Source organism: Macaca fascicularis, chromosome 10 (assembly GCF_037993035.2).
Source record: "Macaca fascicularis isolate 582-1 chromosome 10, T2T-MFA8v1.1".
NCBI lineage: Eukaryota > Metazoa > Chordata > Mammalia > Primates > Cercopithecidae > Macaca > Macaca fascicularis.
Window position 1 is genome coordinate 118,415,808 of NC_088384.1, and position 19,088 is coordinate 118,434,895.

General features: G+C 60.1%; 1 protein-coding gene across 4 annotated transcripts in view; it reads right to left on the reverse strand.

Annotated features, from left to right (window-relative positions):
- LAMA5 (laminin subunit alpha 5) overlaps positions 1-1,491 on the reverse strand; it is a 58,634-nt gene extending 57,143 nt beyond the window's left edge. For all 4 annotated transcript variants that reach the window (XM_065523370.2, XM_065523371.2, XM_065523369.2 and 1 more), the window contains exon 1: positions 1,128-1,491. In XM_065523370.2, coding sequence (XP_065379442.1) covers positions 1,128-1,424 — 297 coding nt within the window. In that variant the 5' untranslated portion in view covers positions 1,425-1,491. The remainder of the gene's footprint in view (positions 1-1,127) is intronic.
- Between the last annotated feature and the right edge of the window lie 17,597 nt (positions 1,492-19,088).

A 19,088-nucleotide genomic window follows, 5' to 3' on the forward strand; every position in this document is an offset into this window, starting at 1 on the left:
TGGAGGTACCCAGGAGGAGACAGCTCAGGTTACACGGGCCCTCTGCCTGCCCCACCACCTTGGCCCTGGGGGAGGGGGAGGAGCCTCCCCGGACTCCTGGGCTCACCATTCTCTCCTTAAGCCCAGCACAGTCCTCTGAGATAGGAGGTCAAAAGCCCACACTTCAGATGGGGGAACTGAGCCCTGGAAAGCCGCTGACACCTGCTTGGAGCCCCCCAGCCAGAACAGGGTCCAGCGGGGGTTAGCTGTGGGAATCTGGGCACCACCTAGACTCTCCCTAAGGTGGGGCTGAGGTGGCGAATGGGCCTAGAGCGGCCGTTTGGGAGCCCTTGGAGCTGACTTTGCTGCTCCTCACCCAGGACTGACCCCAGGCCCAGCCTAAGTCTAGAGGGCCAGGAGCCTTGGTTTCCAGGTTAGGTGTCCATGCACGAAGCCCGCCAACAGAATCTGCCTACAGGTTTAAGGCTTCTTGGGGAGGAGACATGCACCCCAGGGGTTCTTCAGGGCCTGAAACCACATCTCTTAGGGAGAACGAAGCCCCCCAGACCCTACCACCTGCTGGGCAGAGATTCTGCCCCTCCTGGGAGCCACGTGTTCCCAGCCCCAGTTAAAACTTCGCAGCTGGCCCGCCCCTACTTTGGAGGTCTCGCCGAGCCCTAGACGCCTCTGAGAGGGGGCCGTGGGAGCCTCAGGTGGCTGGCCCCTCCCACCCCATCCAGAGGCCAGCAGGTTCCAGCCTGTCCCGGGTAGGGCGGAGCTGCGCCCCCTCCCCACCGGCAGCAGCCAGCGGAGGCCAAGTCCCGCCCTCCCCGGGATCCCGGACTTGGGGCCGCCAGGGACTGGGCCCGGCCCCCCTCCCGCCCCGGTCACCGCAGCCGAACTGGACCGGCGCCCGGCCGCCCCCGGGTCCATGCCGGGGACTTGAATTCCGCCTTCCCGGAGGGACGCGAAGTTTCCCGGCCCAGACGGAGCAGCCGGGTCGGGGTGCCTTCTTGGGCCCCCAAAATGCGGAACCAGAGAGTCCGCACCTGGACTCGCCCTGGCCCACGACGCTCCCCCTGGGGTCGGGCCGGCGTTCCGGGTCCGAGTGCCCCCGGAAGATGCCCCACGGCCCGCCCTGCGCTCACCTGGATGGTCTGGTTGGGGTCGCCGCCGGCCACGGGGCCCCCCACCAGCTTGCAGTAAAGGTCCTCGGTGGGGCGCGGGGAGCCGCGCGCCGGGGCCTCCTCCCCGCAGGTTGCGGAGGCGGCGATGCGGGCGCCCTCGGCCAGGTTGAAGTAGGGCGGGTGCAGGCTGAAGCCGCCGCCCGCCTCCTCCCGCGCCCGCGCCGTGCCCAGTAGCGCCAGCCCCACCAGCAGTAGCGGCGCGGGGCCCCGGGGGCCGCGGACACACAGTGCGCTCCCCGCGCAGAGCCGCTTCGCCATCTTCCCGGCTCCGGGCCGCGTCCCCGCGCTCCAGGGACAGCGCGCGCGGCGGGAGCCCGGCGGGTCTGAAGCCAAGCAGCCGGCAGGGCTCGCTCCGCCTGCGGACGTCAGGCCCCGCCCCGGCCCGCCCGAGCGCCCGAGCCCCGCGCCCCGGGGAGAGGTCCGGGGAGGCGGGGGGGGGGGTGGGGAAGAAGAGAGGAGGGGGAGGGGCGGCCGGGCGGCCTTAACCCTTCGGACCCCGGCCCGGCCGCCTCCCGGAAGGGGCACCTGCTGGCCTCGGGCCAGGCCGTGGGACCACGGCGCCGCCGCGTCCCCAGCCCAGGTCGTAGCTCCGGGTACCGGGTGCGACCCTCGCGCTCCCCACGGCGCTCTGGCCCCCAGCGCGCCCACCAGCTCCTCCCAGCCCAGGGGCCCGCTCTTTGTTCCCCTAATTTGGTGCACCTCTCGGCCTCCCCGCTCCTCCCCCGACAGCGCCTGTCCTGCTGGTTGCGGGAAGGTGCCCTCTGCAGCCGCGAATGACCATCTGCAGAGGAACAGGGGGAGTCTAAGTAGGGACCCCCTGCTTCCTGGGGTGATCAGGTCAGGTTCAACTCGGCCTGGCTCCTGCCTGCCCCAGCAGGGCTTAAAAATACTCTCCGATAGGGAAATGGGGCGGGAGGGGCTGGCCTGCAGCCATAGTCCCCTTTAGAGGACGGGGGCGGTGCTCATGGCCCCACAGCCTCCAGATTGGCTCCTAAGGAGGTGGGGGGCTCTGGTCACAGCTGCTGAGCACCTGTGCTCCGGGGCCCCGTGGACTCCACCAGCTCTGTCGGCCTGGCCTCCAACCCACTGCACAGCCGCGCACACCTTCCTGGCACGGTCGGCGGCTCGAGGACGCCTGGCAAACGGCACAGGACCTAGAGGCCGAGATCAGGTCGTCATCTGCCTTTGGGTGCCTACGGCCCTGGGTCTCCTCCTTCCCTTGGGCTCCGGGGCCAAATCTGCCTCCAGGGAAGCCCCGAGGGGGTGGTGGCGGGGTGGGGCTGCAGCTGCCGAGCTGGCAGCAACCCCCCGTCTCTGAGCCAGGCCAGCTGGGCGGGCCATGGTCCCAGATGGGCTGTGGGCTCATCTCTCACTGGGTTCCCTGAACAGTCCTGGGGGGCTGGGTGGGTTTGTTGGGCACTGGTCAGCGGTTCTGGTGGGGGTTCTGAGCTAGCAGCTGTCCCTGGAGGGTACACCTCCTTGCACACCTTCCTGGCGCCCTGGCCTCCTACAAATCTCAAGTCCCAAGAGGGTGTGTGGCTGTTCCTCTACGGAGTCGGGAGGGCGATGTGACCCTCTCCCTTCTCCTACTTTCCGGCCTGGCAATTCTTCCCTAACTTCACTGTTAGTTCTCCCACCTGGGGGAGGGAGAAAGGAGACGGCTCCCCTTGGCAGGAGAAGCTCTGAGTCGGGGAGGGGCTGGCCGGAGAGGGGGCGGGAGACATCGAGGAATCAGCAGTCCAGGTGCAGAGTCCAGCTCTGAGCTGCTTTAGATCCCGTGTGAGGCAGAGAGCGGCCTCTGGGCAGTAGCGAGTCCCCCACATGGGGTTTTGACCCCAGGCAGTGTGCTGTGGCTCTGGGCTCCCCCTTGACAGCTTGGGGCTCTGACAGCCTGGGGGACTGGAGACTCCTGAGACCCTGAGTGCTTCTTGGGATCCCTGGAGGGTTGTGTGGTTGGAGGGGTGGGATTTCGAGTGGTGGGGGTGGGGGTGGGGTGGGGTGAGGGTAGGGTGGGGGTGGGGGGAGCCCTTTAAGCCCCCTAGCGGCCAGACCAGGCCAAGCCGCCAGGCCTCTGCGGTCCCCCGGGGAACTGTCCAGGAGGGGAGCGGGGGCCGGCCCTGAGAATGCGCTGTGTCAGTCGGAGCCGCCAGCACCAGCAGGGTTAATCACCGGGCTCACTGCTTCCCGGCAGACAGCTGCCCCAGGAGCAACTGGCAGGCAGGCGGGGAGTGCAGTGGACAAGAGAATGTGGCCAAGGGGCTGGGTGAAGAGCCCACACTGCCCCCATCCTGTGCCTGCTGCTGCACGGACGGGGGAGGGGGCAGCTGGGGCAGGAGCTGAGCATATGGAGGCCTGAGGGGCTGTCCCAGCCCCGCTACACACACGGGGTTGGGGAGGGGCAGCTCATCTCTGCCCACCCCCACCCCCTGCTGTCTTTGTCATGCTTCCAGTGAGTCATCACCAAACGGACCAGCGAGCATCTCTCTTGTCTTTCTGAGTCCTGTGCAGCCCAGGCACCTCTTCTATTTACAAATGGGGAAACTGAGGCCAAAAAGGCCGGTCAATCAAGAGCACACAAGTTAGTTAGGCGAGAGGAAGTTTGTCTGTCATTTACTTCTTACTCCTATTTACTGGGCATCTTTCGGGCACCTGTCCCTGACATAGTCCTCCTCCCTGCAACAGGTCAGACAGCACCCCACCCCCAAACACGTTCTGTCCTGAATCCACAGGAGGGAGCTGCCCAGTCTGGGAGTGGAGGGGAGGGGAGGGGAGGGTAAAAGGAGGCAGCTCGCCAGGGGAGGGCCGTGGAGGAGCCTCTGTCCCACCAGGCTCTGGCTGCCCTCCAGGGACAATCCAAGATCTAGAGCCCCTGCCCACCCAGCTCCAGGGTGACGGAGCCCCAGAGGAGGTGGGTCGGGGGCAGAGGTCAGTGGCAGCCCGAGCGATGTAGGGGCACTCCTGGCCCTGGCGAAGGGGTCTCAGATCCTCTCCAGCCCCGGGACAAGGCCCACTGAGGAGCCCCCAGTGCTACTGCAGTGGCATTCCTGAGAGTCCCTTTCTCAGGGCTGCTGGGATGCCCTTCGAGGGAGCCAGCCGGTAAGAACCTCCACCCTATTCAGCCACACCTGCAGGCAGCTGTGGGGGACCCTGAGGGCCAGGCCACAGGCACATCTGACTCAGCCGTGAGTCTTGAACTCCTGACCTTGGGAGCCTCCTGGGGACACAGCTGTGCTGAGGACATGGGGTGCCCCCTCGCCCACTCTCGGCTGCGTCACAGGCAGCCACAATCGCTAACAGATGACTCTGCAGATCCTCCTGTCCCAGAGCCCAGGGTGCAAGTGGGTGCTGCACCCTCAGGAGAAGCTCCCAAGAGGAAGCGGGGGCTGTGCAGGGCTGCACAGGAAGGAGGGCTGGAGGCTGGGCTTCTGCTAGGGCAGGGCCTGCGGGTGAGGCCTTGTGGCTCCCTCTAGAACTGGGAATGTTGTCTCAGCGGGATGAGGTCTGGAGGAATGCCAGCGCTGTGGTTTGGGATATCAGAGGCCACAGTCCCTTTCTCAGGACTGCTGGGATGCCCTTCCAGGGAGCCGGCCGGTAAGAACCTCCAACCCTGTCCATGAAATTGAGAAGCTGAGAGCAGGCAGCAAGGCTGGTTCGGAACTGTTTGCATGGGCTGGCTCAGTCCTCTGGGAGGAGGACACAGACCAGCATGTGCCGGGAAGACAAGGACTCATCAGGATTGCATAAACCCAGCGGACTGGGAGAGCTTCTGGGCCTCTTGGCCTAGGAGGCCCCCACTGCCCTCAGCCGGGACAGACTACTCTAAGAGCCAGCCAAGAACTGCAGACCCTTGGGGGCTGGCCTCAAAGGAATGGAGGCAGGGCCCAAGGAGGCCCTGAGCCATAGCCAGACCCCTGCCCCAGGCCTGGAGCCCGCCTTCCCCCAGGGCTGCCACCTGCCTCCAGTCTCCGAGGGTCCACAGGTTCCTGCTGCCAGAGGGATGGGGCCAAGGGAGAGTCGGGCACTCCTAGCCTGGGGAGGGTCTGGAAACAGCCCGTTTGGAAGGAGTGGTGCTTTTTCCTCCCTGGCTGTGACCCCAGCTAGGCCACTGCTGGGTTCCTGATGGCCTCTGGGACACGTGGTTGTTGGAAGGCACAGAGGCCAGGCTCTGGGTTGACGCTAGCCAGGAATGGAGGATTATGACCCACCGCTGCCCGGCCCCTGGCCCCTCTGCCACTTGCCGTGTGTGCCCAGTTCACGGGCCACACAGCCCCAGGCACCACTCATGGGGAGGCCCCTCCACAGACTTGGGGCTCTTCAGAGCCTTCCAGGCCAGGCACCATGCCCGGAGCATGGCCACCACCTTAGTGCTCCAGGAGACAAGGTCATGCAGGTCATATGCCTCATGCCTGCCCACTCCCCAAGACCCCTGCAGGCCCGACCCAAAGTCCGCCACTGGGTTCACACATAGGGGATTTGAGATGGGCCCCCATGCGAGAGGGGCGCAGACAGGCTTAGGTGGTGCCCAGTGTGGGAGACCTAGAGAGGGTCAGCATCCCGGCTCCTGGGCTCTCCACATATGCTCCGAGAGGCTCCTCTTGCCGACCCAGCTCCTTTTCTTCCCAAGTGGCAAGGAGAAGTGCTTGGACCAGTGCCCTGTGCAGGTGGGCCCGGCCCCATGACAAGCAGACAAACCTGGGGTGCTCAGAAATGGGGGAGCCTTGTGGAGCTCTGTAGGTGGTCTGCCTGGCGACCGCAAGTCCAGAGTCCAGGATCCCAGCTGGACGCCCCTGCCCCGGCCTTGGTGTGTGTAGCTGGGTGTAGGGGAGCCTCCACCCCGCCAGCCTCTAGGAGGGAAGGAGTGGGGGGCCCTGGGAACTCCCAGGGAGGGGGCCTGGGACCTCCCTGGTATCTAACCACCTACAGCTTGGCAGGGAAGAGGCCAGTCCAGTAACAAGGCGGCTCCCAGGACCCCAACCCATCCCCTCCCTCAAGTGGGGGCTCCTGTCAGGGCACCTCTCAGCACCTTGCTGGGGTGTGAGGCAGAGTCCAGGACTCCTGCCCCCAGATCTGTGGGGAGCCCCAGAAAAGGCATCACCCAAGGTAAACATGCAGTGGCACACGGCTGCTGCGTCCACCCCGATGCTGGGCACCTACGTTTCCAGGTGTCACCTTAATCTTATTTAACTGCGGTCCCCCTACCCTGTAACACCTATTCTTACCACTTGCCTGCCTCAGGCCTAGACTGGGGAGCCCTAGGGAGCCCCAGGGGAAACAGGGGGAATGGGGGCGCCCCAGCATGCTGGGCAGGGTGACTAGGGACCCTGAGCCTCAGCCCCTGGGGTCTGGCCTGCCTGTGCCCTCCTCCCCCACAGGACCATGGCTCCAGCAGGCCCTCCCCTGCCTCTGTTCTTGCCTGGCTGAGCTCTGGTTCTCATAGAGGATGGGGCGGGGTGGGGGGTGAGGGCTCTGAGCTTCTCCAGGAGGTGCCCACAGACGGCCTTATATGGCCAGAAGGCTTCGAAGCCCAGGAGGAATCTGACTTCCCAGGAGGGCCCAGTGGGCAGAGCCAGAGCCCGGGCAGGAACCTGGGACTGCGCCCTGGGTGGGGCCAGGGCCCCCATGAGCCCACTCTCAAATGTCTCCCATGAACCCAGCCTCCTGGGCTGAGAGCCCCTCAGAGGCAGCCAGCTTGGCCCGGCCCCTCACCCACCTTGGGACATCTGGTTGGGGGTCCCATATGGACAGGAACACCTGCAGCTCTGCAAAGGCCTCCCTCATCCCGGTCGGCTTTCCCGCACTGCAAGGACAACGCCCAGGCCCCACAGTCAGCCGCTTCCAGCCACATGAATGCCCCCAGAGCTTCATCCCCTCTGTGGGCGCCCTGGTGGGGCCCAGCAGCCCCTGCTGTGTGCTTCAGCTAGCCAGGGCCACTGGGGCGGAGGGAGGCATCCCCCTCTCACTCCTGCCTCACCTGCCTCTCCCTCAGGCTTCTCATTCTCTGCCTCTCTCTGTCTCTATCTCTGTCTCTCTTTGTTTCTCCGTTTCTGCCTGTCTCCATCTCTGTCTCTGTCTCTCTCTGTCTCTGTATCTCTTTGTGTCTCTCTATCTTTGTCTGTCTCTCCTGCTGTCTTTGTGTGTTCCCCCTGCTACTGCCCTGGACCTGCCAAGCTCAGCCAAGGGTCTTAGGGATTACAGTTGTGAGCCTCGGTAACTTATTTATTTGACTGGATCGAACGTGGTGCTTGGCTTAGTCTAGGGGCTGGTGCCATAGCAGGGACACAACAGGCCACAGTTCCTGCCCAGGAGCTGGTCCAGATTCTGCAGTGAACCAGGATCCCAGGAGTGGCGGCTCCCAGGCTGCACACTTCCACACTGAAAGTGCTGTCCACAGCACGGCTGGGCCCTCTGTCCTCGCGCCCTCCGCCCAGGAGGCATGTTGCTGCCCCCAGCTCACGGAGGATAGTGCAGCGTGTCCTTGGGCATCCGGGATGAGATGTCCTGACCCACGTCAGCCCCCTAGACGCAGCACACAAGGCAGAGGCAGCTCCGTGTGCTCACTGCTGCATCCGAGTCCAGTGCTGGACTGCTGGACCATGGTGGCCTCATGACCGATCACCCTCTCCCGTCACCTTCCCACAGCCCTGGGACCCACATCCTCCCACACCAGGCATGGCAGGCAAGGGCCCGGTGCCCAGACTCCAGCCTCCTTTTATGCCCACCTGAGGCCCACACCGTGGTCCTCACTCCGTAGCCTCCAACAGAATCAGGAAGTAAGACATTAACAACTGGCCGGGCGCAGTGGCTCAAGCCTGTAATCCCAGCACTTTGGGAGGCCGAGACGGGCGGATCACGAGGTCAGGAGTTCGAGACCATCCTGGCTAACACGGTGAAACCCCGTCTCTACTAAAAAATACAAAAAACTAGCCGGGCGAGGTGGCGGGCGCCTGTAGTCCCGGCTACTCGGGAGGCTGAGGCAGGAGAATGGCGTAAAAACCCGGGAGGCAGAGCTTGCAGTGAGCTGAGATCCGGCCACTGCACTCCAGCCTGGGTGACACAGCGAGACTCCGTCTCAAAAAAAAAAAATAAAAAATAAAAAATAAAAAGACATTAACAACTGCAGGCAGGATCCTGCAGGGACCGGGACCCCCATGCAGGAGCCGCTAGGATACCAGCTGGCGGGTGTCAAATCTCAAAGCATTGACTGAACAACTCAGAGGTTGTTCAATCTCAAAGGATTGAACAGAGTTGCACACGGCCCAGCAGCTCCACACCTGGTAGCTGCAGAGAGAAGCGTAAACACGTGTCCACACAGACACTCATGGGTGAACATCACGGCAGCGCCAGGCACCAGAGCCATCATGTGGAAATGACCCAAACGGCCTTCCAGAGTCGACTGGGGAGAGAAACGTGGTCCGTCCACACAGTAGACATCAGTCGGCCGTGGACAGGAACAGCACTCTGTACAGGTGGACTCTTGGAGGGGCTGCCTGGGGACCAGGGACCAGAGGCCTGGGATGTGCCATGACCACTGGCCCCTCACCAGTGTGGAGGGGGAGCGGGAGGAGCATTGGGCTGAGACCAACAGCCAGGGAGGGCATGGATGCTGAGTGGTTCAGACGGGCGGGTGCCTGGGGGTCTTCAGTTGGAGGTCAGTAGAGGCAGGTTACTTTTTGGTGTTTGTGGGCCACCCACACAGCCTGCCAATGCCAGCTGGACCTGTGCTCATGCACAGAGAAGTGTGGGCCTGTGTTTAGGGCCATGACCAACCCAGGACACCCAACCCTACACGCTGACTCAGCCTGGAGTGGGAGGGTCTGCCAGGAGCCTCAGTTACTAGGCAGGTCCAGGGCCTGACCCCCATCCCCTAGGGTCTTCATTGATTCAAAGCACCAAGCAACACCTCAGCCACCTCCACCTATTGTCACCCCAGTTTCACAAAAGGAAGGCTGAAAGGTGGGAGGACGGCAGTGCCACCAAATGCCCTGGGCTGGCGGCCCCAGCTCCAGCAGGAAGATGCCCCAGCTGGGCCCCCAAGTGCCTGCCCAGTGCCTACCCCCTGGCAGGAGGGGGAGGGGGTGGGCCAGGGGAGGAGGTAACCCCAGCATCCCACTGGGCCCCTGATGTGTGGAAGGGCAAAGTGGTGGGTGGGCCCACTCCAGGCCTCTGTTTGCCACAAGTTCCAACATGAAGAAAATATTTGCAGCTCTCTGGGGAGCTATTTCCTGGGGGAATGTAAACACACGGAGATTTGGAAGGAAGGCTCCCGCTCCACAGATGGTGCTGGGGTCCACTGGGAGCCCAGGCTCCCTCTCGCAAGGGATCTGGACCACCCTTGGCAGCCAGGTCGGGGGTCTGTACGTGGCCTCCCACGGGGGCTCTCTCTCAGAACCCCAGGGAGTGGCAGTGGGGATGGTGGGCAAAAGAGCGGCTGCCACGGAGCCTCCTGGTGGTCAGGGCAGCGCCCGTCGGCCCCGTTGCCCACTGCCTTTTCCTTGCTCCACAAAGGGCTTGCTGTGCAGCTTGAGGTCAGAGGCGCAGCCCCCGCCTCTAGCCCCCTGAAAACCTGGGGGTTGTGTTTTCTTGACTTGAGCCCCTCTGTGCCTCCCTCCCATCTCTGTGCAGGAAACCCAGGCAGCCCGTGGAGCCAACTTCAGGCCGGGTGCTAGGCCGGCTACCATCTCCTGAGAGGGATCTGCTCGTTTTTCTTTTTTTCTCTTTTTTTTGATGGAGTTTTGCTCTTGTCACCCAGGCTGGAGTGCAGTGGCACAATCTTGGCTCACTGTAACCTCTGCCTCCCGGATTCAAGCGATTCTCCTGCCTCAGCCTCCTGAGTAGCTGGGATTACAGGTGTGAGCCACCACACCCAGCTAATTTTTGTATTTTTAGTAGAGACAAGGTTTCACCATGTTGGCCAGGCTGGTCTTGAATTCCTGACCTCAAGTGATCCACAGGCCTCGGCCTCTCAAAGTGCTGGGATTACAGGTGTGAGCCACGCCCCGGCCCCCTTGTTGTCTGCATTTTACAGATGGGGAGGCTGGGTTGGAGGTGAAGTGTGGCTGTGTCCTGCCGCCCCCCACCCCCCACCCCCGTCCCAGGGCTGGTGAATCCCTGCCTCATCTGCAAGTGGCTCCTCCCCACACAGAAAGGCGAAAGGCGACCTCCGCCTGCATGTTCCAGCAAAGGCCGACTGGCTCAGCTCCAATACGCCGAGCTCGGCAGAGCCTGGACAGGGCTCCCCAGGCCCCACAGCAGGCTGGCGCAGGCCGCTGGCTGGCCTCCCTATCTCCACCAGGAATGCACTGAGCCCCTGCACCCCTGCCCACCCAGGTGGAGGAATGTGGCAGGGGCCGCTGGGAACTTGGAGCCTGGAGGAGGGCTTTGCCTCCTGGAATTCCCCAGACCTGGCACCAGGCGGCTGCTCCCTCAGGACCCGCCTGCCTCGGCCTGCCCCCAGGCGGCCGCACTCTCAGATTCTCCTCTTCCCAGGCTGTGGGGACCTGCAGAGGGACTGGGCCATCTCAGTTCTGCTCGCTCTGTGAAAGTCCCCTGCTCAGAGAGGCCTTCCCTGGCCACCCTGCCCCTGGAGCCCCTTCACCCAGGCCATGGCCCTTCAGAGCCCCTAAACAGGCGCTGGTTGGACAGTCTGGCTGGACACTGCCCTGAGGTGGGGCTGCTTGGCCCCCACTCCCTAGACGCCAGAAGCACTTCCCTCCAGTCGTGACAACCAAAAATATCTTCTGAGTAGCCCCGTGTCCCGGGGCAGTGAATCTCCCTGGTGAGACCCACTGCCCTCGACCCTCCTGAGATGCCAGTTGTCCCCTGCCCTAGGCTGCGAGCTCCCTGGGCACAGGCCTGTCTGTTCCGTGCACCAAGGAGCCCCTGTACCCACCACGGGGCTTGGACATGGTGGGTGCTCTGTGCTCTGCGGTTCCGGCTCCTGACTTGGAATTGTTCGGTAGAAACCGTACTTCACGTGCCCACACAACCGATCTGTTTTTCTCTTTCTTATTGCACTGGACGAATTACGTGAGGTATTTGATGCATTATTATACAGGAGGTTTCGTGTGGGATGATTTCGCCCAGCTGTAGGCTGATGGAAGCGTGCTGGTGTGTATAAGGCAGGGGAGCCCAGCTGTGCTGTGCCATGGGTTAAGGGTATCAGTGCATTTCAGCTGTCGGTAGTTCCAACTTACCACGGGTTTATCAGGACGTGACCTCACGGGGCGTCGAGGAGCACCTGTGTTTGTGGAGTGAATCAATCAATCAATACTGATTCTCAGGTAGCCTTGTCATGCAGACCTGGAGCTCAGAGAAGGTTCCTGGCTCCTGGTGCAGGCTCCTGAAGCTGGGGACAGTGGCCAGCCAGGGGCTGCCCTGTGTCCTGGCCGGAAGGATGGTTGGGGAGCCAGAGGGCCTGGCCCATTCCTTGCCGAGTCTTGGCTCAGCGCCTCCCTGGCTGGGAGCCTGGGAGAGTCTGAGGGCTTCACGTGTTGAGTGGGGACGATGGTGCCTCCCTGCTGGGTGGGCGTGAGGCCCCCTGAGGGGAGTGGGCAAAGCAGCCCCCTGAGGTAGGGGCCCCAGGAAGCCCTGAGAGGTGGTGGCGCTGTAGGAGGGAGGTGGGGGCTGCGGCTCTGCCTGCCTCCCAGGCCGGGTGCCAGGTTCTTGGCAGGAACCCTCCTGAACCCTGCCAGCTTCTGGGCGCCTCCCACCAGCATGGCCAGTGGAGAGGTCTGCATTTGAGAGGTCTGCATGGCACACAGTGGCGGCCCTGGGGTGCAACCCCATCTCCTCTTTGGGGTCCCTTTGCAGGGCTGCTTAGGCTCCATCCCCTGTGGCCCTGTGGAGCCACCTGCAGAAGTCCCAGCAGATGAGGCCTCCTGGCCGCCCCTCAGGGCTTGCTGGGACCCACAAGACCTTCCAGGGCCTTGGAGCTCCAGCTGGGCCACAGAACTGGGAGCCTTGAGGAGCTGGGAGAGCCAGGCTAAGCAAGACAAGCCTGGGCGACTCACCTGGGGCAGGAATTTGGATTCCATCACTTTCAGCGGAGGCTTTCAAGGCATAACAAAGCCCTGCCTCTGGGCCTGTTTCTGCTGCGCAGGCACATCTCGCGGGCCTGATGCTCTCAGAAGCGGCTGGGCTGGGCTCAGGGAGGTGGGGGCGGAGCAGGAGTCCCAGCCGCCTTCCTCTGGGGCCTGTCCCAGGCTCCCGGCTGGGCGCCACACTGCTGCCTCTGAACGTGCCGTGCCCGAAATCCTGCCATTCCCACTGGGCATGCCCTCGAATCCTCACTCCACGACTCCGGGGAAGCGACTCTGTCCCCCTTGGCCTCAGTCCCTGCTCTGTCAATAGGCTGAAAACTGCCCTCCCCACAGGGCTGCCATGGGGTCTCTGTGGGGCCCCGACAGGTGCCAGGCACCTCTCAGGCCACAGTTCACAGGTAGAAGGATGGAGCCTGCTGACGATGGCTCTCCAGGCCCTGCTATCCTGCCCTGGCGCTGGGGACCTTGTTCCATGGAGCCCTGCGTCTGGCCGGCCACCCCCTTCCCCTGCCTGCTTGCTGGCTTAGACAATCTGCACATTTCCCAGAGGGCAAGAGGAGCTAGGCCCCCTGAGAGCCAGTCCCAGGCTCCTTCCTGGACACACAGGCAGACAGAGGCGGCCCATTTCTTTCTTTTTTTTTTTTTTTTGATACGGAGTCTTGCTCTGTCACCCAGGCTGGAGTGCAGTGGTGCAATCTCCGCTCACTGCAAGCTCCGCCTCCTGGGTTCCCGCCATTCTTCTGCCTCAGCCTCCCGAGTAGCTGGGACTACAGGCACCCGCTACCATGCCCGGCTAATTTTTTGCATTTTTAGTAGAGACGGGGTTTCACCGTGTTAGCCAGGATGGTCTCGATCTCCTGACCTCGTGATCCGCTCGCCTCGGCCTCCCAAAGTGCTGGGATTACAAGCATGAGCCACCGCACCCGGCCAAAGGTGGCCCATTTTCATTGGGAAAGCAGCAGCAAAAGTAAAAGTAGTAAAAGTTAGTCTTTTTCTGTGTCTGCATGTGCGCCCCATGTGGACTGGACACTGCCTTTCATAGTGCACCCCTCATGGGGTCCCTGGCAGTCCCTTTCCTTATAAATCCTCACCTCCACCCAGGGTTAAGGAGGAAAGGTTCTGCCTCCAGATGGGAAAACTGAGGCTCAGAGAGGAGAAGGGCTGGGTGTGTGTGGAGGTGACGCCAGAAACAGGCCTGTCTGGTTTCCAGGTCTCTGCCTTAATTACGGTGCTGCCCTGGCTCTGGAATGCTGGGGCCTGGGGTCAGAAGTTGGCCTGGAGGCCAGGCGTGGTGGCTCACGCCTGTAATCCCAGCACTTTGGGAGTCTGAGGCAGGTAAATCACTAGGTCAAGAGATCGAGACCATTCTGGCTAACACGGTGAAACCCTGTCTTTACTAAAAATACAAAAAAATTAGCCGGGCGTGGTGGCGGGCGCCTGTAGTCTCAGCTACTTGGGATGCTGAGGCAGGAGAATGGTGTGAACCAGGGAGGCGGAGCTTGCAGTGAGCCGAGATTGTGCCACTGCACTCCAGCCTGGGGGACAGAACGAGACTTCATCTCAAAAAAATAAAATAAAATAAAATAAAGAAGTTGGCCGGGAGCCGGGACTGGGGCTCCGTCTACACTGGGGTCAGAGGTCAGCTTGGGCCCAAGTCAGGATATAGGCCCACAGGTCCTGGGTGGGGACAGACCCCAGTCTCTGCCCCAGGCAGGCCTGGAGGCGGAGTGGGCCTTGCTTCCGGTCTCCCCCTCAGCTTCCTCTCTTTGAACCAGTTTGGTTGAGTTGGTCTGGCGCCCGGCCAGCATGGGAGCCCTCGGTGTGTCCACTGGGATGGAAGTGCCTCTTTTCCTGTCATTTGGCTCAGACTTCAGCCAGCCCCCAGGAGGTGTGGGGAAACGACGGGACATTGGTGGATGTTTCCGACTTCTCCAGGTCTCCCTGCTGGGTTGGCCTGTACTCCAGGGAGACTCATGCTGGGACCCAGTACCCAGTGCCCAGGCCCGGCCAGCCCAGTGCTCTGCCTGTCTTCACCATGTCCTGGAAAGGGGCATGAGGAGCCTCCGGGGAGGGGGTGAGGAAGGTACCCTGGACCCCCAGGCTCTGACCCAGTGCCAGCCATGACCACAGGCGTGGGACCCTCAGGCTCTGACCCAGTGCCAGCCATGACCACAGGGGTGGGACCCTCAGGCTCTGACCCAGTGCCAGCCATGACCACAGGCGTGGGACCCTCAGGATCTGGGCACTTTCTCATGGGTAGGTTCTTCCTCAATGAAAAAACTATAGTCTCATCAAGAAAAATAAATTCAAAAAACAAAATGGTAAAGTGAGTTAAAGTAAAACTGAATGACCCAAAATGGCAAGGTGCGCTGGCCCAACACTCCCCTGGAGACTGTTGCGGCATTTGTCCCTTGACAAATGCCGCAACAGTCTCCAGGGCCCCCGGGCAGCTGGGCCTCCCCATCATGTTGTGACCTCACTTGAGCCTCTGCAAGCCTGGGGCGGGGCTGTTACTGCCTCTGTCTCTCCAAGACCAGAGGATGCCCAGAGTCATGGCTCAGGAGGCAGTGCCCCAGGAATCCCCCGACAGCTCAAGGCCAGGTCCATGTTCTCTCCACAATCCATGAACCCCACTCTGAGGCTGGCTGTCGGAGCCTTCACCCAAGAGTGGGTTCTGCCCGGGGCAGGTGTGGAGGCTGGTGGCTGTCGCTCAGTCTCGGGCTCACTCTGGGAGAAGGCCCATCCCGTGGCCCTGACCGGCCACTCACCCGGACACCCACCTCCCTGGCCTGGAAGGAGGATTTCCTTGTTCTAGGCTTGTTCCCTTCTACACACAATGCATTTAGGGCTGGCCTGGGCCCTGCTTGGCCAAGAAACAGCTGCTCTGGGAAGGAGGAGGGAGGCTCCTCTCCCAGCCTGCACCACTACATGTCTGAGAACGTGTTTACCTGCCCGTGAGGTGAGGCTGCCGGAGGGGCTGAAGAGCAGAGCCAGGACTGTTGTGCACAGACACCTGCCCAGGCAGCCTGAATAGGGGCCTGTGTGAGAATGGGGTGGCTACAGTGTGGCCTCCTGAGTCAACAGCCCCAAATTCAGACCTAGCCTTGTGATCTTGGGTATAATAACAATGATGACAATGATGGTGGTGATGGTGATGGTGATGATGGTGGTGATGTGATGATGGTGATGGTGATGGTGGTGATGTGGTGATGATGGTGATGATGGTGATGGTGATGTGATGATGATGGTGGTGGTGGTGATGGTGATGGTGATGATATGATGATGGTGATGATGGTGGTGGTGGTGATGACGGTGATGGTGGTAATGATAGTAATGGCGATGGTGATGATATGATGCTGATGGTGATGATGGTGGTGATGATGTGATGGTGATGGTGGTAGTTGTGGTGATGGTGATGGTGGTAGTGCGGGTGATGGTGATGATGGTGATGGTGGTGATGGTGCTGGTGATGATGATGGTGGTGGTGATGGCAGTGATGTCGATGGTGATGATGTGATGATTGTGGTGGTGGTGATGGTGACGATGATGGTGGTAGTGATGATGGTGGTGGTGATGGTGAGTGTTAGTATGCTGGGTGCCTCCTGGGTGCCACACCTTTTTCTGAGCACTGGACAGGCATTGATTTGTTTAAAGCAGCCAATTCCAGCATGGGTAGGTGACTCCATGACAGTCACTTCACTTTACAGCTGGAGGAAGCAGCAGCTAATGAATTTGTGCCAGGTCACACTGCTAAAGAGGCATAAACCTGGGGTGATACTGGCAGTCAAAGTTATATATAGCAACTGCGGGTCAGAATGGGGGCAGGAGCAGGTGTGAGTGTGCTCTGGGGTGGACACAGGGGCACTCAGAGACCCTGACTGGGATCACCCTACAAAGGCAGCAACTGCTCTGAGCCACTGGGGGCTGCTCTAGGATTCTGCAAACAAGGCTCAGGCTGACAGTGTCTTCGAGTGCTGGGTCCTCCTGCCTCCTCTATCCCTCCTGGACACCTGCCCTCTGGCCCTTTCCCACGAGACCCACTGGAGGCCCAGTAAACAACTTACTGTACAGAGAGCGGGTGGAGGGACTGAGGGAAGGGGCTCAGCTCCCTTCAGCCAGCCCCGTCCCTGCTCCAGCATTGCTCTCAGACACCGCCTAGTGGCTTCTGGGGACAGCACTGGTGGCCCCAAGCCTCCTGACAGCTAAGCGGTGCCACCGCCTCTGCAGGTCCCTGGAGGCTCTCCTGATGGAACGACCCAGATGGCTTCCCCCAGGAGGACACTCCCCTCTCTGTTTTGGGGGTGTGCAATTTTGTACAGGTTTTCTTAAAGAAGTGCTCATCCAGATTTCATGGGCTCAGGAGATGTAGGTTGCAGAGGTTGCCCTTGAAGAACTCAGCCTTGGAGACCCGGTGCCCAGAGGAGAGCGAACTTTAATGCTTTGTGTGAGTGAGTGTGCCCTAGAGTCTTGCCAAATAGCACCTGTAGTCTCTGTAAAACAACTGATGCAAAATAAAATCCACTTTTTAAAGGATACAATTTGATGTTTTGACTTTTATATGCAACTGTGAAACCATTGCCACCATCAAGACAGCATATACCTTCCATCACTCCCCCCATTTCCTGTGTGTGTCTGTCTGTGATCCCACCTGCCCACCACCCCTACCCCAGGCAACCACGCACATGATTCCTGTCAGTTTGGACTGGTTTGCAATTTCTAGAGTTTATACAAATAAAATCACACAGTGTGCTGTCTTTTGAGGGGGACATGCCATTATTTATCCATCTGCCTGTTGGTTTATGTGTGGATTGTTTCCATTTTTGGCTACTACACATAAAGCCTCGATCAACATTTCAGTACCGGTCTCTGTATGGACATGTTTCCTATTTTTTTTTTTTTTTGAGACCGAGTCTCGCTCTGTCACCCAGGCTAGGGTGAAGTAGCGAGATCTCGGCTCACAGCAAGCTCCGTCTCCCAGGTTCAAGCAATTCTCCTGCCTCAACCTTTCAGTAGCTGGGATTACAGGAGTGTGCCATCAGGCCCAGCTAATTTTTGTACTTTTAGTACAGACAGGGTTTCGCCATGTTGGCCAGGTTGGTCTCAAACTCCTGACCTCAGGTGACCCACCCGCCTTGGCCTCCCAAAGTGCTGGGATTACAGGAGTGAGCCACTGCGCCTGGACACTAATTTTTTGTATTTTTAGTAGAGACGGAGTTTCACCATGTTGGCCAGGCTGGTCTCGAACTCCTGCCCTCAAGTGATCCACCCACCTCCACCTCCCAAAGTGCTGGGATTACAGGTGTGAGTCACTGTGCCCGGCCTGGATACAGGTCTTTTATCAGATATAGGTTTTGAAAATATTTTCTGCCAGTCTGTGGGTTTTTTCTTTCTTTCTTTCTTTTTTTTTTTTTTTTTGAGACAGGGTCTCCTGTTGCCCAGGTTGGAGTGTTGTGGCATGATCATGGCTCATTACAGCCTCTACCTCCCGGCTCAGCTGATCCTCCCACCTCAGCCTCCTGAACATCTGATACTACAGACACACACGACTACATCCAGCTAATTTTTTAAAGTTTTTGTAGAGGGGTTTCACCATGTTGCCCAGGCTGGTCTCAGACTCCTGAGCTCAAGTAATCGCCTGCCTTGGCCTCCCACAGTGCTAGGATTACAGGCATGAGCCATCACTCTTGGCCTCTAATGTTCTTTTTTCGATGTGTCTTTGTCTGGTTTTGGTATCAGGATAATACTGGCTTCATAAAATGATTGGAAGCATTCCCCCCTCCTCTATTTTTCCGAATAGTTTGAGTAGGATTGGTATTAGTTCTTTAAAAAATGTTCAGTAGGCCGGGCGCGGTGGCTCATGCCTGTAATCCCAGCACTTTGGGAGGCCGAGGTGGGTGGATCATGAGGCCAGGAGATCAAGACCATCCTGGCTAACACAGTGAAACCCCATCGCTACTAAAGATACAAAAAATTAGCCAGGCGCGGTGGCGGGCGCCTATAGTCCCAGGAACTCGGGAGGCTGAGACAGGAGAATGGTGTGAACCCAGGAGGCGGAGCTTGCAGTGAGCCGCGATCGCGCCACTTCACTCCAGCCTGGGCTACAGAGCGAGACTCTGTCTCAAAAAAAAAAAAAAAAAAAAAAAAGTGGCCGGGCGTGGTGGCTCAAGCCTGTAATCCCAGCACTTTGGGAGGCCAAGACGGGTAGATCACGAGGTCAGGAGATCGAGACTATCCTGGCTAACACGGTGAAACCCCGTCTCTACTAAAAAATACAAAAAACTAGCCGGGCGAGGTGGTGGCGCCTGTAGTCCCATCTACACGGGAGGCTGAGGCAGGAGAATGGCGTGAACCCGGGAGGTGGAGCTTGCAGTGAGCTGAGATCGCACCACTGCACTCCAGCCCAGGTGACAGAGCGAGACTCCGTCTCAAAAAAAAAAAAAAAAAAAAAAAAGTTTGGTAGAATTCAACAGTGAAGCCAGCGGGCTCTGGGCTTTTCTTTGCTGGGAGACTATTAGGGCTTCAGTCTCACTACTTGTTATTAGTCTGTTTAGATTTTGGATTTCTTTTTTTTTTTTTGAGACGGAGTCTCGCTCTGTCGCCCAGGCTGGAGTGCAGTGGCCGGATCTCAGCTCACTGCAAGCTCCGCCTCCCGGGTTTACGCCATTCTCCTGCCTCAGCCTCCCAAGTAACTGGGACTACAGGCGCCCGCCATCTCGCCTGGCTAGTTTTTTGTATTTTTTAGTAGAGACGGGGTTTCACTGTGTTCGCCAGGATGGTCTCGATCTTCTGACCTCGTGATCCACCTGTCTCGGCCTCCCAAAGTGCTGGGATTACAGGCTTGAGCCACCGCGCCCGGCCTAGATTTTGGATTTCTTTACAGTTC